This window comes from Vicia villosa, linkage group LG5, assembly GCF_029867415.1.
Source record: "Vicia villosa cultivar HV-30 ecotype Madison, WI linkage group LG5, Vvil1.0, whole genome shotgun sequence".
Taxonomy (NCBI): Eukaryota; Viridiplantae; Streptophyta; class Magnoliopsida; order Fabales; family Fabaceae; genus Vicia; species Vicia villosa.
Window position 1 is genome coordinate 50,026,610 of NC_081184.1, and position 21,600 is coordinate 50,048,209.

The following is a 21,600-nucleotide window of genomic DNA, read 5'->3' on the forward strand; positions in this document are numbered from 1 at the left end:
TCACATGAATATACTTGAAATTGCTAATACCTTAGGAGCTTTAGGAGAAAAAATGTCAGATGAAAAGCTGGTGAGAAAGATCCTTAGATCCTTGTCTAAGAGATTTGATATGAAAGTCACAGCTATAGAAGAAGCACAGGATATCAGCAAGATGAAGGTAGAAGAATTAATTGGATCCCTTCAAACCTTTGAGATGGGAATCAGTGACAATACTGAAAAGAAAAATAAAAGCCTAGCTTTTGTGTCCAACTCTCAAGAAGAAGAAGAGGAAGGTAGAGAAGAAAATCTAACTGAATCTATAGCCATGCTTGGAAGACAATTTAACAAGATTATAAGAAGAATGGATCAGAAGTCAAGACCAAATGTCAAGAACATTCCTTCTGACACTAACAGATCCTATGATTCTAGCAGAAAGGTTAAACCTGAAGAAAAGTACAATCAAAGAAAAGGAATTCAGTGTCATGGATGTGAAGGATATGGACATATTAGAGCTGAATGTCCCACTTATCTCAAGAAACAAAAGAAAGGACTGTCAGTCTCCTGGTCTGATGAAGATTCTGAGAGTGATGGTGAAGAAGAATCTGCCAAACATGTCACAGCCCTTACTGGTGTTTGTGTCTCTGATGAAGATTCTAGCGAAGATGAGTTAACCTTTGAGGAATTGGCAGCATCCTACAAAAAGCTATGTATCAGAAGTGCTGAAGTCTGTCAACAAGGTGAAAAGCAGAAGAAATACATAGTTCAGTTGGAGGCAGATAACACAGGGCTTCGTGAAACTATATCTGGTCTAAACAGTGAAGTTACCATGCTAACATCCAAACTTGATCAGATGTCAAAATCTGTCAAAATGTTAAACAGTGGTTCTGATATGTTGGAAGAGATTCTACAGATTGGAAAGAGTTCAGGAGATATGTCTGGTATAGGATTTGTTGGTGCTATGAAACATCCTCAAGCTAGCAGTAATACTAAACCAGAATCCAAGATGTTGAACCCGATGTCACAACATGTGACTCAACATCATGACAAAAGTAGAATGAAGAAGAAATTTCAAAGATGGAGATGTCATTACTGTGGTAGATTTGGACATATTAAGCCCTTCTGTTTCAGATTATATGGTTACCCAGACCAAGCTCCATACTACAGACCCAAGCAGATCATGCCCATCAAGAAGCAACAGTGGACACCTAAAAATATGGCCTTAATAGCTCATACATCCCTTAGAGTATCAGCCAAAGAAGATTGGTATTTTGACAGTGGATGCTCCAGACACATGACTGGAATCAAGAATCTATTAGTAGATATCAAAAACCATTCTACTAGCTATGTAACCTTTGGTGATGGAGCTAAAGGAGAAATCAAAGGGGTTGGAAAACTAGACTGCTCAGGAGTTCCAAATCTGGAAGGTGTCTTGTTGGTCAAAGGCTTGACTGCTAATCTCATAAGTATTAGTCAACTTTGTGACCAAGGATACCAAGTTAACTTCACTAAAACTGAGTGTGTGGTCACTGATAAAGGAAAGAATGTAGTAATGAGGGGAGTCAGATCCAAAGATAACTGTTACTTGTGGGTCTCTCATGAATCTAACTACTCAACTGTATGTTCTAAAGAAGAAGAAGCAAAGTTGTGGCATCAAAAACTTGGTCACCTTCATCTAAGAGGTATGAAAAAGATTATTTCTATGGAAGCTGTGAGAGGAATTCCCAAGTTACAAATTGATGAAGGAAGAATTTGTGGTGAATGTCAGGTAGGAAAACTAACCAGGATGTCACATCCAAAGGTTAGACATCTGACTACTTCCAGGGTTCTAGAACTGCTTCACATGGACCTGATGGGACCTATGCAAATGGAAAGTCTTGGAGGAAAGAAATATGCTTATGTGGTTGTGGACGATTACTCCAGATACACTTGGATAAACTTCATTAGAGAAAAGTCAGATGTGTTTGATGTTTTCAAAGACATGTGTCAAAGAATTCAAAGGGAAAAGGAAAATGATGTTGTAAGAATCAGAAGTGATCATGGAAAGGAATTTGAGAATCAAAAATTTGCTGATTTTTGCTCCTCTGAAGGTATACACCATGAGTTTTCATCTCCTATTACTCCACAGCAAAATGGGGTTGTTGAAAGGAAAAACAGAACCATTCAAGAATCAGCCAGAGCTATGATTCATGCTAAGAAACTCCCTATTTATTTCTGGGCTGAAGCCATGAATACTGCCTGTTATGTTCATAATAGAGTTACCTTAAGGAAAGGAACCTCTACCACTCTGTATGAGATCTGGAAGGGAAGAAAACCCACTGTCAAATACTTCCATGTGTTTGGTAGTAAGTGTTACATTCTTGCTGATAGAGATCACAGAAGGAAGATGGATTCCAAGAGTGATGAAGGGATTTTTCTTGGATACTCTACAAACAGCAGAGCCTATAGAGTTTTCAACTCAAGAACGAGGATAATCATGGAATCCATAAATGTGGTGGTTGATGATGAACACAAACAAGCAGATGTCACAAATGATGTTGGAACATTCTGGGAACACGCAGCTGAAGAATCTAAGAAAGAAGATGATTGCAGCCCCACTATTGCAAAAGCTGAAGCTGAACCCTCTAACAAAGGACCATCTATAAGAGTTCAAAAAGATCATCCTAGTGAACTTATTATAGGAGACCCCAACAGTGGAGTTGTTACAAGGTCAAGAGAACAGGTCTCAAACTCCTGTTTTGTATCAAAAATTAAACTCAAGAATGTTAAGGAAGCTTTTACAGATGAGTTTTGGATTATTGCTATGCAAGAAGAATTAGGCCAGTTTGAAAGGAATGAAGTATGGGAGCTGGTTCCAAGACCTAAAGATACAAATGTCATTGGAACTAAATGGGTTTACAAGAATAAGTCAGATGAACTGGGAACTATAATCAGAAACAAAGCAAGGCTAGTTGCTCAAGGATACACTCAAGTTGAAGGAATTGACTTTGATGAAACTTTTGCTCCTGTTGCTAGACCTGAGTCAATTAGATTGATGTTAGGAGTTGCTTGCATTCTGAAATTCAAACTATACCAGATGGATGTGAAGAGTGCTTTCTTAAATGGTTACTTGAGTGAGGAAGTCTATGTGGAACAACCTAAAGGCTTTGCTGATCCAAACCATCCTGATCATGTGTACAAACTAAGAAAAGCTCTTTATGGGCTGAAACAAGCCCCTAGAGCTTGGTATGAGAGACTAACTGAGTTTCTTACTAGTAATGGTTACAGGAAAGGAGGGATAGATAAAACTCTCTTTGTTAAAGATGAAGGAGGAAAGATCCTGATTGCTCAAATCTATGTGGATGATATTGTGTTTGGTGGGATGTCAGACACGATGATTAAACATTTTGTTGACCAGATGCAATCAGAATTTGAAATGAGTCTAGTTGGAGAATTAACTTACTTTCTTGGTCTGCAAGTTAAACAGATGGAAGACTCAATTTTTCTCTCTCAGAGCAAGTATGCCAAAAACATTGTCAAAAAATTTGGGATGGAGAATGCTAGTCACAAAAGAACACCTGCACCTACTCATTTAAAATTGTCCAAAGATGAAAAGGGCACAAATGTTGATCAAAGCTTGTATAGAAGCATGATAGGAAGCCTGCTGTATCTCACAGCTAGTAGGCCTGATATTGCTTTTGCTGTTGGGGTGTGTGCCAGATATCAAGCAGAACCCAAGATCAGTCACATAAATCAAGTCAAGAGGATTTTGAAATATGTGAATGGTACTTGTGAGTATGGCATGCTCTACTCTCATGGGTGTGAACCAATTCTCACTGGATATTGTGATGCAGACTGAGCTGGAAGTGCTGATGACAGAAAAAGTACTTCAGGAGGATGTTTCTTCTTAGGAAATAACCTCATCTCATGGTTCAGTAAGAAACAAAATTGTGTATCCCTATCTACTGCAGAGGCAGAATACATTGCAGCAGGAAGTAGCTGTTCTCAGCTCGTTTGGATGAAACAAATGCTAACAGAATATAATGTCACACAAGATGTCATGACATTATATTGTGACAACCTAAGTGCCATTAACATCTCAAAGAATCCTATCCAGCATAGCAGGACCAAGCACATTGATATTAGGCATCACTTTATAAGAGATCTTGTTGAAGATAAAGTAATTGCCTTGGAACATGTTGCTACTAATCTCCAACTGGCTGATATTTTCACAAAAGCTTTGGATGCTAATTAATTTGAAAATTTGAGAAGTAAGCTAGGCATTTGTCTTTGTGAAGAATTATAGCAATTAACCGGGTGTGGGGCCAACAGTATCCTTCTCTCCAAATATTTGTTATCATTACATATTAAAGTGTATTTTCCCCCTCTTTTACACTTTCTCCAAACGGTTCCCATTCCCACAAAACCTATTTTCGGCATTCACGCTATCTCTCTGATTCGCTGCATTCACAAACCTCTCTCCATCATTCTATTCACTCTCAACATGTCTCAGACCTCTCCCTCAAAGAACACTACTCCTCGCTCTGAAACTGCATCAGACTCTAGGGCACCAAATATGGTAGGTGATCAGGATGTTGTACTGGATGTTGTGCCATTGAACTCGGTCCCAGCCATTGATCCTGTTGGTAGTATACCAAGAAAGATGCATGCAAGAAAATCAACTAGTGGGTCTATTCCAGAAACGTTCTCTGCTAGGGATAAAGAAGGGACTGCTTATGTCCACAATGCAATCGCAGGCCTTGTCACAAGAATCTTGAATGAAGGTCACAAGGTAGAAGGAATATCTGTCCCTTTAGCCCAAGCTCCTGCTCCTGAGAACAGCAAAGATAATCAGGTTGATGCTAGCAAGGATCATGTTGATGTTGAGACATCTGAAACCAACAATGTTGAAGGCTCTGATGCTAAAGATGTTGAAGCATCTGAAGATAAAGATGCGGAGATTCTTGAAACAGAGAAAGCTGAAGAGGTCACTGCTACTTCTCCTAAAGAGAAGGCTACTCGCCCTACTGACAATACAAATGATGTGGTGGATCTGGATAATCTTGATGATCCTATTGAAATTGCTGATGATGAACTCATCTCCAGCATTTCCAACAGAGTCAAGGCTCGAAGGGGAAAGCAGGTTGATGATCAACATCCTCCCAAGACAAAGGTTGCTCCTCTAAAGAATGCCACCAAAGAAAAGATCAAGAAGGTCTCTGCTGAGTCTTCAAGAACTGGGAGCAAGGTTGCTGTGAAGAAGAGAAAAGAAAGAAGTGTTTCTGACTCCGAAGACAATGTCCTAAGTGATGTCCCTGACATCCCTTCAAAGAAGAAGATTGCTGTCACAAAATCTTCCACAAAGGTCCGTGATGTTCCCTTGGACAACATTTATCTGCACTATGCTTCAAATGCTATCCAGTGGAAGTTTGTTTATCAAAGAAGGCTGGCTCTGGAAAGAGAACTTGCAAATGATGCTCTGGAATGTCAAGAGGTCATGAAGCTCATCAAATCTGCAGGTTTGCTTAAAACTGTTACTCATTTTTCTAAATGCTATGAAATGCTCGTGAAGGAATTTATAGTGAATTTGTCTCAAGATTGTGCTGATGGAAGAATTGAGGATTTTCATAAGGTGTATGTTAGAAGAAAATGTATAGATTTTTCCCCTACTGTTATCAACCTCTATCTAGGTAGAGATGTTGAGGCTCAACCTGAGCTTGAAGTAACTGACAATGAAGTATGCAAAGTTATCACTGGTGGTAAGGTTAAGAAATGGCCCATAAAGAGTAAATTGTCTGCTAGTCTTTTGAATGTCAGGTATGCCTTGCTGCACAAAATTGGTGCTGCAAACTGGGTGCCTACCAATCACACTTCTACCATTGCTGCTGGCCTAGGTAAATTCATATATGCTGTGGGAACCAAGACAAAATTTGACTATGGGACCTACATATTTGATCAAACTATGAGGCATGTTGGTACCTCTGCTACCAAGCTACCCATTGCTTTTCCATCCCTGATATGTGGGATAATCCTCAAGCAACACCCTGGAATTCTGAAAGCTAAAGATTCTGTATGTAAGAGGGAGAGTGCTTTGTCATTTCACTATAAGCTGCTCCAAAGGTCAGATGACATAACATCTGCTGGGACATCACAACCCAGCAAGTCTGTGAACAAAACCTTTCTCATTGCTGAGCTGAAAGAGACTTGTAAGGAGTTGGACAACAGGAAGATGAAGATTGAAAAGCTCATTCAAAGTCTTGAGCAGTCTACAGATGATGATCATGCTGGTGGAAGCGATGGTGACAATATGGATGAAGACAAGGGTGCTGATAGTGGTGATGAGGAAGAGGCCGAGGATGGTGAGGGTACTGAAGATACTGGGAGTAGTGATGCTGATGAAGAGATTAATGGCTCTAGTGATAAAGAGACTGATGGTTCTGACAATTAGCTCTTTTTCTGGTGTTTCTTTCATGCTGATCTTCTGTTTGTGTTTGGCTCCTTTTGTGGCTAAAAAGGGGGAGTGATGGATATTTTGGTTGTTGGTTATTTTTGTTGGATATTGGTTGTTGGATATTTTGGTTTTTTTGTTGTTTTCTGATATTTTGGATGTTTTCTGGTTCTCCTTGACAATGATAAGTGGTATTCTGTAACAGATGATTAAATAGATGTTTTCTGGATTTCTGGTGATTAATCAAGCTGGCTGTTGTTTGCCTACAGAATTTATTTTTCTGTATTGTTTGCCTACAGAATTTATTTTTCTGTATTCTTGGTGTTGTTGGCTGCTGTGTATGCTCTGATATTATATGGTTACATCTATTCGTGTTTTAGCCAAAAATTTGCCAAAGGGGGAGTTTGTAGATGTTGTTGATTGGCTGTAATTTTTGGTAAAACTCATTGTGATTTTATCATGTCAAAACTGGTGTCATGACATGCATTCTACTGTTGTGAAGTTTTACTTATGCAGGCCTTTACCTGATGTCAAGGCCGATGTCATGACATTCGTAGCTGTTACGTCTTATTCTGTTACTAATTATGGTTATGTGATCTGTTAAGATCCTATGCGCTTTACTTGGAAATATTGGATTTTGATCTGTTCAAGGACGTCTTTAATTGCTCTTATTTTAGGTTCCTTGATTTGTGGAAATTAGTTTTATTAGGTTTAAAACTAATTCGGATCCAAGGCCCAGCTGCTGCGTTTTCTGAAGGCTATATATATTATGAAGAAGCTGCAGACCGGATTAGGGTTGTTGTATTGAGAAGCTTTAAGAGTTCTTCGTGTTTAAGTTTTTGCGTTCTAGCTTTCTTGTAAGCCAAACAATCATCATGATGATTGTCTTGGTCTAGGTGTTTTGGTTTGAGTTGTAAGAAGTACTTGAAGCTTTTAAGCAAGAGTAGCATTGTACTTGATTGAAGCTTTTAAGCAAGATCAAGCTGTGTCTTTGAAGTGTGTCTTCTATCCATATTCATTGAGCGTTATTCATCACTGTTGTGATTGAGGGGGAGTGAGTGGAATCTCTGATCTAAGTAATATTAGGTTGAAGTTGCATTAGGTAGATATTAAGTGAAAGAAGTAATCTTGAACTGTATTACCTTAAATTGATATTACTTATAGTGGACTTCCTCCCTGGCTTGGTAGCCCCCAGATGTAGGTGTGTTCGCACCGAACTGGGTTAACAACTTTCTTGTGTTGTTATATGTTTGTTTACTTCTTGTTCATTTGTTTAAAAATATTCAGATAGTAATGTCGTGACATCCTGTTCGACATCGCGTGTCTGAGTCCAGAATTTCAGTTGAATTATGAGTCTCCGACTCCGGATGTTTAATTATTCAGATGTTAAGAATATTCCGCTGTGTTAACATGTTATCTTGATAACTTTGGTTTATCGTTCCTTTTATGGCATGACATGAATAATTGTTTAGTTTATTTGGAATTGTAATGCCCTTTTCATGTTTTACTCTAATTTTTGTTAATTTTCCGCGGGGTTTTAGAAGGGTGTTACAATAGTGGTATCAGAGTATAGTCGGTCGTTGTAATTCGAGTCTTATTGTAAATTATTCCTTTGGTATGAGACATGTGTGTAAAACACTGTCGGTACCCGGGTGTTCCTAGTTGTTTGCCTGCAGAGATGGGATTGAAACAAGTGGGGGAGAAGCTTCGATTCTCAGTTATGTTTCAGTTTTAAGATGATTGGTTCAGTAGACTGTTATTGACTAAAGTGCAAGCGTTGTTGGAATTGTTGTTTTCCGAATCGAAGGTGACTTTTAATTAAGACTTGACTAGTAATTAAGTTGGAGCATCTTGAAGGAGGATGATTAGACGTAATTGATGATTATTTGTAGGAGAGGGAAATTATAAAGTTGCAATGTATCAGCTTTGCTGGTGGACTGCGAAGTTGTCAGTTGAGTAGCCTTGCGTCTCGGAAGAGGTTCAGTTGCAAGTTTGCAAAGAGGATTGCTGTTGTGATGTTTCAGAAATCGAACTTCGGCGATGGAATGTGTTCCTTAAATTATAAGAATGTTTGGAAGAGAAGAGATATGATAAGGGGCTGCATAGAATGTGATTGATTTGAAGAGGATGAGTTTCGGAGTGGAATTTCTGCAAGCAAAACGCGGGAAAGTTGCTGAATCGTTATGAAACTTCAAAAATTTATAACTGGAGTTCTGAAAATCCTATTTGAGTTCCGTTTGAAGTGTCGGAACGCTTACGAGATGAACTTTGTTATAAAAATGGTTTCAGCAGCTTTAACATATTTAATTGTGACAGGATGATGTTGGAAAGAGGTGAAGTTGCGGTTACGTTTGTTCTTAGAATTAGTATTGTTTGTTGGTACTTCACGGGATGTCAGTGTCAGAGTTGAACGGATTGAAGGAATAATTAAAAGGCTTGTTGAGAAGCAATTTTAGGAAAAGAATGTACCATTTGAGGAGTTTTGGAGATATCGTGTAGAGTGTCGCTGCATGATGTCGATGTTGCATTTTAGAGGACGTTGGAAAATTCATATCTTGAGTTCCGAGTGTCGGATTAATGTGCCGTTTGAACCTATGAAGAGGAGAGATTATGTTCTACCTTATGGGAGAGTTATAAATACAGTAGAGTGATCCTATGAGGAGAGATTCTGAAGTCGGTTAAGGAGCGTGAAACTTGTTGGATAGGAGTGCCTACTACCGCGATTGTTTGAAACAAAGTTGAGTAGAATATGTTGTTGATGAATAAGTTGATAAGATGTTCGGTAATAAAAATGATTTGAGTGCTGATGGACTTTAGTGAGGAGTGAATTAGTAGTAAAGGTGAAATAAACTTTAGAACAGTTGAAGTCGTATTTGTGATGCCAAAGCAACGACATGTATAAAAGAAGAATTGTAGACGATTTTTGACACCTATTGATGTGAGGAAGGATTCCAAGAGTTAAGGAAGAGGTTGACTAGTGCTCCTATCTCGATTTTTCCGAATCCGGCAGAACCGTTTGTGGTATATTGTGATGCGTCACTGATGGGTTTGGGTGGTGTATTGATACAAAGTCAGCAAGTAGTAGCTTATGCGTGGAGACAACTCAAAGTGCATGAAAGGAATTATCCGACTCATGATTTAGATTTTGCTGTTGTGGTTTTTGTTTTGAATTTGTGGCGACATTATTTGTATGGTTCGAGATTCTAAGTGTTTAGTGATCATAAGAGTCTGAAGTACCTCTTTGATCAGAAAGGGCTTAATATGAGGCAACGGAGATGGTTAGAGTTTTTTTTAAAGATTATAATTTTGGTTTGAATTACCATCCTGGTAAGGAAAATGTTGTGCTAATGCGTTGAGTAGGAAGTCTTTAAATATGTCGGTGCTAATGGTGAAGGAGTTAGATTTAATTGAACAATTTAGAGATTTGAGTTTGGTATGTGAAGGCACTCATAATAGTGTTAGATTGGATATGCTAAAGCTGACTAGTGGTATTCTTGACGAGATTAGAGAAGGTCAGAAAGCTGATGTTGAGTTGATCGATAAAGTTGACTTTAAATTACCAAGATAAAGTCGGTGAATTCAGAATCGACGAGAATGGTATAATGAGGTTTGGTAATCGTGTTTGTGTTCCTGATGTTGCCGAATTGAGAAGAAATATTCTAGAAGAAGGACACTGTAGTGAATTATTGGACTATGATGATGTTAATGAGTTTGAGTGCAAACTCAGAAAGGACACTATAATGTAGTAACGACAGTTTATGCTTAAATATGGTTGTCGGATATCTATTGACAAATTGAGGACTTAATCACCCTTAATCTCTTGTTGATAGTAGATGAAATCATATAGACGAGATGAGATTGTTTGTTACCTTAATGGTATAAGATGTGATGAATACTAAGCCGTGAGAATAATCACTCACCATGTTGTGTGAACTTATGAAAAAGTGAATATGAAAAAGTGCAACATATTGGACGGTGACTTAAGACTGGTAATCGGAGTCGTACAACGAAAGTGTGATGTGGAGTGGTGTTATGAGTACTACTCGTGGGCAGTGAGGAATTAACATGTCGGGAGCCTATGTAGAGAACATGTATTGATCTATATGTTGGATTTAGGATCTAGTGGATGTAAGGAAGTTGTACCAGAGAATTAGAACCCTTTTGAATAATTTCCCAGATGATGAATATGTTATTGTGGTTGTATGTAGTTAACGTGTATGTATTCAGCGAAGTTAAGACGATGAGTTGATACTATATGATGCTATAATAATTTTGTGCTGTTGTAAGGTGTTATTGTAGATTTCCAGATATAATGATGAATTATACTCTATGAAGGACGAAGCTGATTTAATCCTTAGATAAGAATGGGACTCAATTTGAGCTATTTTGTAAGCAATGGTATATGGAGGCTGATGAGTGTGATTATAACTACTTGTGTGTACTCGTTCCGATGGTTGGAATGTTTTAATAGATGTAGTAACTCAGGAATTTGTTTTGAGTGCGCGTAAGTATTACTAAGTGGTAAATTAGTACCATGTATGGTAAAGGAGGATTTTAAATGAATGAGTAAAGAGAGTCGGAATTGGGTAAAACTACGAAATCTAATTGGTGATGATGATCGTAATGAGTAATCAAAATAGTGCAGCAAAAGCGGAATGTAACGTGTTGGATAATTGCTGGTGTGACTTGAGAGGAGTCAGATAGTTGAAATTCAATAGTATAGGAATATTATTATCGAGTTCCTTGAAGGAAGCAGTTGGTGAAAAGTGTAAGTATTATTTTATCGCTCAGATGGAAAAGTGTGTCTAAGGTTGGTATGTTTGGTAGATGGAATGCATTACTGCAGTGTTGGTCAGGTGTGATAATACCATGGATTGTGTAATTATATTAATCAGTTATTGGGCGTATTGTATGGGTCGCACCTCGACGTTCCTTTGTCGTTAATTAACCTTTTGGAGATATAGTGAGTGGTACACCTTTGGGGTGGTCGAATGCGACTTAAGAGTTGAGATTGAATGCATGATACATGCTTTCTCTTGGTTATGTCAGATGAATTTTGAGGATCGACTATGGAAATGTTACCAGTGAATTGGAGAGTCAGATGAAGGACACCTATTCGAAAATTTCACTTGAAGTATATTTTCGAGGACAAAAACTCTTTTAGTGGGGGAGAGTTGTAATGCCCCATATTTTCTAATTTTAATTTAATCGGAAATTAAATTATTATTTAGAATTATTTAGTATTTTCGTTGAACTAATTGGAGGAATTATGGAATATTGGTCTTTGGGCCAAGTGTGGTATTTAGTAATGAGGGGTGTTAAATTGATGAGCTCATTACTAAATTATGTTATGTTTTCATAAAACAAGGAAATAAGAGGAAATTGAGAAAAAAAGGAGGAAAACCTAAGAGGGAGAGAAGAAGAACTCATGGACAAAAGCCATTTTCGTATTCATGGTGCAGCCTTCACAAAATGAGCCATAACTCTATGCTCGTAGCTCCAAATCAGGTAATTCTTGAAGATTCGGATTCTACATGAAATTTCCTTCGATTTGATATATTAAGTCGTTCCAGGGAAGTTCTTGATGAGGGAGATAAGCAAGTTTGAAGATTGGAGATTCTTGCTGAATTTGAAGAAAGAGGGCTTACGGGTTTGATGGAGGAGAAGAGGAAAAGTCCAGATTCTTGGCTAAGGTAAGGGGGGACTCTTCTAGTTATCTTCTATTATGGGATGACAGGTAGTAGGATGGATTGACCATGTTGTTTGTATCAATTGAGTTATGTTTAGGTTGTAGAATGTTAGGTTTTGGGGAATTGGTTAATATTGTTTGTATTGATCATGTATGGTGTTAATTGAATGTTTGAAATGTGTTATAAATGTGCCAATTTGTGTTTGTTGTTGTTGTTTGATGTGATAATACATTCTGGTGCGAAATGGTATGGATTCGGGTTGCTATAGTGCTGTAAAATTGGAGTTTTTCTGCTACAGCAGCGTCAGGAACCGGTTCCCAGGTGGGAGAAACCGGGTTCCCATAGTAAAAACCCGAAACGAGGTGATTTTGTTCAGCAGAAACCGGTTCCCAGATGGGGAGGAATCGGGTTCCACAGATTTTCCTAAATTTCACTTAACTTTAAAAGCTCCTAACTTTCAAACCGTAAATCAAAGTTTGGTGCCGTTTCGAGCACAGCGAAGCTAATTAAATGATTTATACAATAAAATGGTGTTTTGAGTCGTGACTCAATTTTATTTTAAAACACTCAATTTTATTTGATTGTGATGGTTTATGCGTACAGGTACATTGGTGAATGTTTTATCTGTCATGATGTCGTGGTTGTAACTGGTGATTGATATACATATATTGTTGATGTAAAATATGTGTTTGTTATGATTGAGAAATAGCATAACTGTGTGTCACTATTGATTGTTGTGTTGGTTGATTATTATGACATCCGGTTGACTAATGTGGGTGATTAGCATGCTATATGTGATGCATCCATTTCATAATCATGTTGTGGGCTGTATCCCTTATGGTGGTGGAACAGCGGTAGCTAATTCCCATTGTGTGGAATTAGTGAGAGAAGTAGTTGAATCTTTATGGTGGTGGATCGGTGAGATGGGTTATCCCATGTTTGGTACCACATGCATATAGTTGCATTGCATTAGGCTACTTGTGTTATTATAACATGAATGGAAGATTGTCCAATGTTATAATACGTGTTGATTGTGTATTTGTTGTGACTAATTGCGTTGTTATGGACCTGATCGTAAATGTAATTGGGTGAATAACATGTGATTGATATTTTATTATCTATATCTTATAACATTGGTTAAATGTGAATGAGACTCACCCTTACTGTTGTTATTTTTCAGATTGAAGAATAGCTTTTGTGCTTGGTGAGGATTAACTCGTAGAGTAAATCCGTTTGAGTCAGTTGGGTATGTGTCATGCTCTGGTCGTGTAACACTAGGAACGTTATTTAGAGTTACCTGATAAACTCTTGTTTTTGGCTATTTGTTTTATGGTTTGTAGATGTTGTTGATTGGCTGTAATTTTTGGTAAAACTCATTGTGATTTTATCATGTCAAAACTGGTGTCATGACATGCATTCTACTGTTGTGAAGTTTTACTTATGCAGGCCTTTACCTGATGTCAAGGCCGATGTCATGACATTCGTAGCTGTTACGTCTTATTCTGTTACTAATTATGGTTATGTGATCTGTTAAGATCCTATGCACTTTACTTGGAAATATTGGATTTTGATCTGTTCAAGGACGTCTTTAATTGCTCTTATTTTAGGTTCCTTGATTTGTGGAAATTAGTTTTATTAGGTTTAAAACTAATTCGGATCCAAGGCCCAGCTGCTGCGTTTTCTGAAGGCTATATATATTATGAAGAAGCTGCAGACCGAATTAGGGTTTTTGTATTGAGAAGCTTTAAGAGTTCTTCGTGTTTAAGTTTTTGCGTTCTAGCTTTCTTGTAAGCAAAACAATCATCATGATGATTGTCTTGGTCTAGGTGTTTTGGTTTGAGTTGTAAGAAGTACTTGAAGCTTTTAAGCAAAAGTACCATTGTACTTGATTGAAGCTTTTAAGCAAGATCAAGCTGTGTCTTTGAAGTGTGTCTTCTATCCATATTCATTGAGCGTTATTCATCACTGCTGTGATTGAGGGGGAGTGAGTGGAATCTCTGATCTAAGTAATATTAGGTTGAAGTTGCATTGGGTAGATATTAAGTGAAAGGAGTAATCTTGAACTGTATTACCTTAAATTGATATTACTTATAGTGGACTTCCTCCCTGGCTTGGTAGCCCCCAGATGTAGGTGTGTTTGCACCGAACTGGGTTAACAACTTTCTTGTGTTGTTATATGTTTGTTTACTTCTTGTTCATTTGTTTAAAAATATTCAGATAGTAATGTCGTGACATCCTGTTCGACATCGCGTGTCTGAGTCCAGAATTTCAATTGGCATCAGAGCAGGCACCCTGCCTGTTTTTCTTACTGGGTGAGATCTAGGGACAGCATTTTCTGGTACTATGGACAAGGAAGGTGGTGGATTTGTGAACAGACCACCCATTCTGGATGGATCTAATTATGATTATTGGAAACCTCGTATGGTGGCTTTTCTGAAATCCTTGGATAGTAAAGCATGGAGAGCTGCAAACAAAGGATGGGAACATCATGTCACTATTGATAAGGATGGCAAGTCATCCCTCACACCTGAGGAAAATTGGAGCAAAGATGAGGAGGAGCTGGCTCTTGGCAACTCTAAAGCTTTAAATGCTCTATTCAATGGAATTGATAGGAATATATTCAGACTAGTACACCATTGTGAACTAGCCAAAGATGTTTGGGATACCCTCAGAACTACTCATGAAGGCACTTCCAAAGTTAAAATGTCAAGACTTCAGTTGCTAACTACAAAGTTTGAGAATCTAAGGATGAAAGATGATGAAAGTATTCAAGAGTTTCACATGAATATACTTGAAATTGCTAATACCTTAGGAGCTTTAGGAGAAAAAATGTCAGATGAAAAGCTGGTGAGAAAGATCCTTAGATCCTTGTCTAAGAGATTTGATATGAAAGTCACAGCTATAGAAGAAGCACAGGATATCAGCAAGATGAAGGTAGAAGAATTAATTGGATCCCTTCAAACCTTTGAGATGGGAATCAGTGACAATACTGAAAAGAAAAATAAAAGCCTAGCTTTTGTGTCCAACTCTCAAGAAGAAGAAGAGGAAGGTAGAGAAGAAAATCTAACTGAATCTATAGCCATGCTTGGAAGACAATTTAACAAGATTATAAGAAGAATGGATCAGAAGTCAAGACCAAATGTCAAGAACATTCCTTCTGACACTAACAGATCCTATGATTCTAGCAGAAAGGTTAAACCTGAAGAAAAGTACAATCAAAGAAAAGGAATTCAGTGTCATGGATGTGAAGGATATGGACATATTAGAGCTGAATGTCCCACTTATCTCAAGAAACAAAAGAAAGGACTGTCAGTCTCCTGGTCTGATGAAGATTCTGAGAGTGATGGTGAAGAAGAATCTGCCAAACATGTCACAGCCCTTACTGGTGTTTGTGTCTCTGATGAAGATTCTAGCGAAGATGAGTTAACCTTTGAGGAATTGGCAGCATCCTACAAAAAGCTATGTATCAGAAGTGCTGAAGTCTGTCAACAAGGTGAAAAGCAGAAGAAATACATAGTTCAGTTGGAGGCAGATAACACAGGGCTTCGTGAAACTATATCTGGTCTAAACAGTGAAGTTACCATGCTAACATCCAAACTTGATCAGATGTCAAAATCTGTCAAAATGTTAAACAGTGGTTCTGATATGTTGGAAGAGATTCTACAGATTGGAAAGAGTTCAGGAGATATGTCTGGTATAGGATTTGTTGGTGCTATGAAACATCCTCAAGCTAGCAGTAATACTAAACCAGAATCCAAGATGTTGAACCCGATGTCACAACATGTGACTCAACATCATGACAAAAGTAGAATGAAGAAGAAATTTCAAAGATGGAGATGTCATTACTGTGGTAGATTTGGACATATTAAGCCCTTCTGTTTCAGATTATATGGTTACCCAGACCAAGCTCCATACTACAGACCCAAGCAGATCATGCCCATCAAGAAGCAACAGTGGACACCTAAAAATATGGCCTTAATAGCTCATACATCCCTTAGAGTATCAGCCAAAGAAGATTGGTATTTTGACAGTGGATGCTCCAGACACATGACTGGAATCAAGAATCTATTAGTAGATATCAAAAACCATTCTACTAGCTATGTAACCTTTGGTGATGGAGCTAAAGGAGAAATCAAAGGGGTTGGAAAACTAGACTGCTCAGGAGTTCCAAATCTGGAAGGTGTCTTGTTGGTCAAAGGCTTGACTGCTAATCTCATAAGTATTAGTCAACTTTGTGACCAAGGATACCAAGTTAACTTCACTAAAACTGAGTGTGTGGTCACTGATAAAGGAAAGAATGTAGTAATGAGGGGAGTCAGATCCAAAGATAACTGTTACTTGTGGGTCTCTCATGAATCTAACTACTCAACTGTATGTTCTAAAGAAGAAGAAGCAAAGTTGTGGCATCAAAAACTTGGTCACCTTCATCTAAGAGGTATGAAAAAGATTATTTCTATGGAAGCTGTGAGAGGAATTCCCAAGTTACAAATTGATGAAGGAAGAATTTGTGGTGAATGTCAGGTAGGAAAACTAACCAGGATGTCACATCCAAAGGTTAGACATCTGACTACTTCCAGGGTTCTAGAACTGCTTCACATGGACCTGATGGGACCTATGCAAATGGAAAGTCTTGGAGGAAAGAAATATGCTTATGTGGTTGTGGACGATTACTCCAGATACACTTGGATAAACTTCATTAGAGAAAAGTCAGATGTGTTTGATGTTTTCAAAGACATGTGTCAAAGAATTCAAAGGGAAAAGGAAAATGATGTTGTAAGAATCAGAAGTGATCATGGAAAGGAATTTGAGAATCAAAAATTTGCTGATTTTTGCTCCTCTGAAGGTATACACCATGAGTTTTCATCTCCTATTACTCCACAGCAAAATGGGGTTGTTGAAAGGAAAAACAGAACCATTCAAGAATCAGCCAGAGCTATGATTCATGCTAAGAAACTCCCTATTTATTTCTGGGCTGAAGCCATGAATACTGCCTGTTATGTTCATAATAGAGTTACCTTAAGGAAAGGAACCTCTACCACTCTGTATGAGATCTGGAAGGGAAGAAAACCCACTGTCAAATACTTCCATGTGTTTGGTAGTAAGTGTTACATTCTTGCTGATAGAGATCACAGAAGGAAGATGGATTCCAAGAGTGATGAAGGGATTTTTCTTGGATACTCTACAAACAGCAGAGCCTATAGAGTTTTCAACTCAAGAACGAGGATAATCATGGAATCCATAAATGTGGTGGTTGATGATGAACACAAACAAGCAGATGTCACAAATGATGTTGGAACATTCTGGGAACACGCAGCTGAAGAATCTAAGAAAGAAGATGATTGCAGCCCCACTATTGCAAAAGCTGAAGCTGAACCCTCTAACAAAGGACCATCTATAAGAGTTCAAAAAGATCATCCTAGTGAACTTATTATAGGAGACCCCAACAGTGGAGTTGTTACAAGGTCAAGAGAACAGGTCTCAAACTCCTGTTTTGTATCAAAAATTGAACTCAAGAATGTTAAGGAAGCTTTGACAGATGAGTTTTGGATTATTGCTATGCAAGAAGAATTAGGCCAGTTTGAAAGGAATGAAGTATGGGAGCTGGTTCCAAGACCTAAAGATACAAATGTCATTGGAACTAAATGGGTTTACAAGAATAAGTCAGATGAACTGGGAACTATAATCAGAAACAAAGCAAGGCTAGTTGCTCAAGGATACACTCAAGTTGAAGGAATTGACTTTGATGAAACTTTTGCTCCTGTTGCTAGACCTGAGTCAATTAGATTGATGTTAGGAGTTGCTTGCATTCTGAAATTCAAACTATACCAGATGGATGTGAAGAGTGCTTTCTTAAATGGTTACTTGAGTGAGGAAGTCTATGTGGAACAACCTAAAGGCTTTGCTGATCCAAACCATCCTGATCATGTGTACAAACTAAGAAAAGCTCTTTATGGGCTGAAACAAGCCCCTAGAGCTTGGTATGAGAGACTAACTGAGTTTCTTACTAGTAATGGTTACAGGAAAGGAGGGATAGATAAAACTCTCTTTGTAAAAGATGAAGGAGGAAAGATCCTGATTGCTCAAATCTATGTGGATGATATTGTGTTTGGTGGGATGTCAGACACGATGATTAAACATTTTGTTGACCAGATGCAATCAGAATTTGAAATGAGTCTAGTTGGAGAATTAACTTACTTTCTTGGTCTGCAAGTTAAACAGATGGAAGACTCAATTTTTCTCTCTCAGAGCAAGTATGCCAAAAACATTGTCAAAAAATTTGGGATGGAGAATGCTAGTCACAAAAGAACACCTGCACCTACTCATTTAAAATTGTCCAAAGATGAAAAGGGCACAAATGTTGATCAAAGCTTGTATAGAAGCATGATAGGAAGCCTGCTGTATCTCACAGCTAGTAGGCCTGATATTGCTTTTGCTGTTGGGGTGTGTGCCAGATATCAAGCAGAACCCAAGATCAGTCACATAAATCAAGTCAAAAGGATTTTGAAATATGTGAATGGTACTTGTGAGTATGGCATGCTCTACTCTCATGGGTGTGAACCAATTCTCACTGGATATTGTGATGCAGACTGAGCTGGAAGTGCTGATGACAGAAAAAGTACTTCAGGAGGATGTTTCTTCTTAGGAAATAACCTCATCTCATGGTTCAGTAAGAAACAAAATTGTGTATCCCTATCTACTGCAGAGGCAGAATACATTGCAGCAGGAAGTAGCTGTTCTCAGCTCGTTTGGATGAAACAAATGCTAACAGAATATAATGTCACACAAGATGTCATGACATTATATTGTGACAACCTAAGTGCCATTAACATCTCAAAGAATCCTATCCAGCATAGCAGGACCAAGCACATTGATATTAGGCATCACTTTATAAGAGATCTTGTTGAAGATAAAGTAATTGCCTTGGAACATGTTGCTACTAATCTCCAACTGGCTGATATTTTCACAAAAGCTTTGGATGCTAATCAATTTGAAAATTTGAGAAGTAAGCTAGGCATTTGTCTTTGTGAAGAATTATAGCAATTAACCGGGTGTGGGGCCAACAGTATCCTTCTCTCCAAATATTTGTTATCATTACATATTAAAGTGTATTTTCCCCCTCTTTTACACTTTCTCCAAACGGTTCCCATTCCCACAAAACCTATTTTCGGCATTCACGCTATCTCTCTGATTCGCTGCATTCACAAACCTCTCTCCATCATTCTATTCACTCTCAACATGTCTCAGACCTCTCCCTCAAAGAACACTACTCCTCGCTCTGAAACTGCATCAGACTCTAGGGCACCAAATATGGTAGGTGATCAGGATGTTGTACTGGATGTTGTGCCATTGAACTCGGTCCCAGCCATTGATCCTGTTGGTAGTATACCAAGAAAGATGCATGCAAGAAAATCAACTAGTGGGTCTATTCCAGAAACGTTCTCTGCTAGGGATAAAGAAGGGACTGCTTATGTCCACAATGCAATCGCAGGCCTTGTCACAAGAATCTTGAATGAAGGTCACAAGGTAGAAGGAATATCTGTCCCTTTAGCCCAAGCTCCTGCTCCTGAGAACAGCAAAGATAATCAGGTTGATGCTAGCAAGGATCATGTTGATGTTGAGACATCTGAAACCAACAATGTTGAAGGCTCTGATGCTAAAGATGTTGAAGCATCTGAAGATAAAGATGCGGAGATTCTTGAAACAGAGAAAGCTGAAGAGGTCACTGCTACTTCTCCTAAAGAGAAGGCTACTCGCCCTACTGACAATACAAATGATGTGGTGGATCTGGATAATCTTGATGATCCTATTGAAATTGCTGATGATGAACTCATCTCCAGCATTTCCAACAGAGTCAAGGCTCGAAGGGGAAAGCAGGTTGATGATCAACATCCTCCCAAGACAAAGGTTGCTCCTCTAAAGAATGCCACCAAAGAAAAGATCAAGAAGGTCTCTGCTGAGTCTTCAAGAACTGGGAGCAAGGTTGCTGTGAAGAAGAGAAAAGAAAGAAGTGTTTCTGACTCCGAAGACAATGTCCTAAGTGATGTCCCTGACATCCCTTCAAAGAAGAAGATTGCTGTCACAAAATCTTCCACAAAGGTCCGTGATGTTCCCTTGGACAACATTTATCTGCACTATGCTTCAAATGCTATCCAGTGGAAGTTTGTTTATCAAAGAAGGCTGGCTCTGGAAAGAGAACTTGCAAATGATGCTCTGGAATGTCAAGAGGTCATGAAGCTCATCAAATCTGCAGGTTTGCTTAAAACTGTTACTCATTTTTCTAAATGCTATGAAATGCTCGTGAAGGAATTTATAGTGAATTTGTCTCAAGATTGTGCTGATGGAAGAATTGAGGATTTTCATAAGGTGTATGTTAGAAGAAAATGTATAGATTTTTCCCCTACTGTTATCAATCTCTATCTAGGTAGAGATGTTGAGGCTCAACCTGAGCTTGAAGTAACTGACAATGAAGTATGCAAAGTTATCACTGGTGGTAAGGTTAAGAAATGGCCCATAAAGAGTAAATTGTCTGCTAGTCTTTTGAATGTCAGGTATGCCTTGCTGCACAAAATTGGTGCTGCAAACTGGGTGCCTACCAATCACACTTCTACCATTGCTGCTGGCCTAGGTAGATTCATATATGCTGTGGGAACCAAGACAAAATTTGACTATGGGACCTACATATTTGATCAAACTATGAGGCATGTTGGTACCTCTGCTACCAAGCTACCCATTGCTTTTCCATCCCTGATATGTGGGATAATCCTCAAGCAACACCCTGGAATTCTGAAAGCTAAAGATTCTGTATGTAAGAGGGAGAGTGCTTTGTCATTTCACTATAAGCTGCTCCAAAGGTCAGATGACATAACATCTGCTGGGACATCACAACCCAGCAAGTCTGTGAACAAAACCTTTCTCATTGCTGAGCTGAAAGAGACTTGTAAGGAGTTGGACAACAGGAAGATGAAGATTGAAAAGCTCATTCAAAGTCTTGAGCAGTCTACAGATGATGATCATGCTGGTGGAAGCGATGGTGACAATATGGATGAAGACAAGGGTGCTGATAGTGGTGATGAGGAAGAGGCCGAGGATGGTGAGGGTACTGAAGATACTGGGAGTAGTGATGCTGATGAAGAGATTAATGGCTCTAGTGATAAAGAGACTGATGGTTCTGACAATTAGCTCTTTTTCTGGTGTTTCTTTCATGCTGATCTTCTGTTTGTGTTTGGCTCCTTTTGTGGCTAAAAAGGGGGAGTGATGGATATTTTGGTTGTTGGTTATTTTTGTTGGATATTGGTTGTTGGATATTTTGGTTTTTTTTGTTGTTTTCTGATATTTTGGATGTTTTCTGGTTCTCCTTGACAATGATAAGTGGTATTCTGTAACAGATGATTAAATAGATGTTTTCTGGATTTCTGGTGATTAATCAAGCTGGCTGTTGTTTGCCTACAGAATTTATTTTTCTGTATTGTTTGCCTACAGAATTTATTTTTCTGTATTCTTGGTGTT

General features: G+C 38.4%; 2 protein-coding genes across 2 annotated transcripts; both read left to right on the forward strand.

Annotated features, from left to right (window-relative positions):
- Positions 1-2,452: 2,452 nt before the first annotated feature.
- LOC131604638 (uncharacterized) lies at positions 2,453-6,403 on the forward strand. The gene is made up of 3 exons (XM_058877069.1): positions 2,453-2,698; positions 3,470-3,664; positions 4,469-6,403. The coding sequence occupies exons 1-3, from the start codon at positions 2,453-2,455 to the stop codon at positions 6,401-6,403; spliced, it is 2,376 nt and encodes a 791-aa protein (XP_058733052.1).
- Positions 6,404-17,322: 10,919 nt separating this feature from the next.
- Positions 17,323-21,273, forward strand: LOC131604639 (uncharacterized). The gene is made up of 3 exons (XM_058877070.1): positions 17,323-17,568; positions 18,340-18,534; positions 19,339-21,273. The coding sequence occupies exons 1-3, from the start codon at positions 17,323-17,325 to the stop codon at positions 21,271-21,273; spliced, it is 2,376 nt and encodes a 791-aa protein (XP_058733053.1).
- The last annotated feature ends 327 nt before the right edge of the window (positions 21,274-21,600 follow it).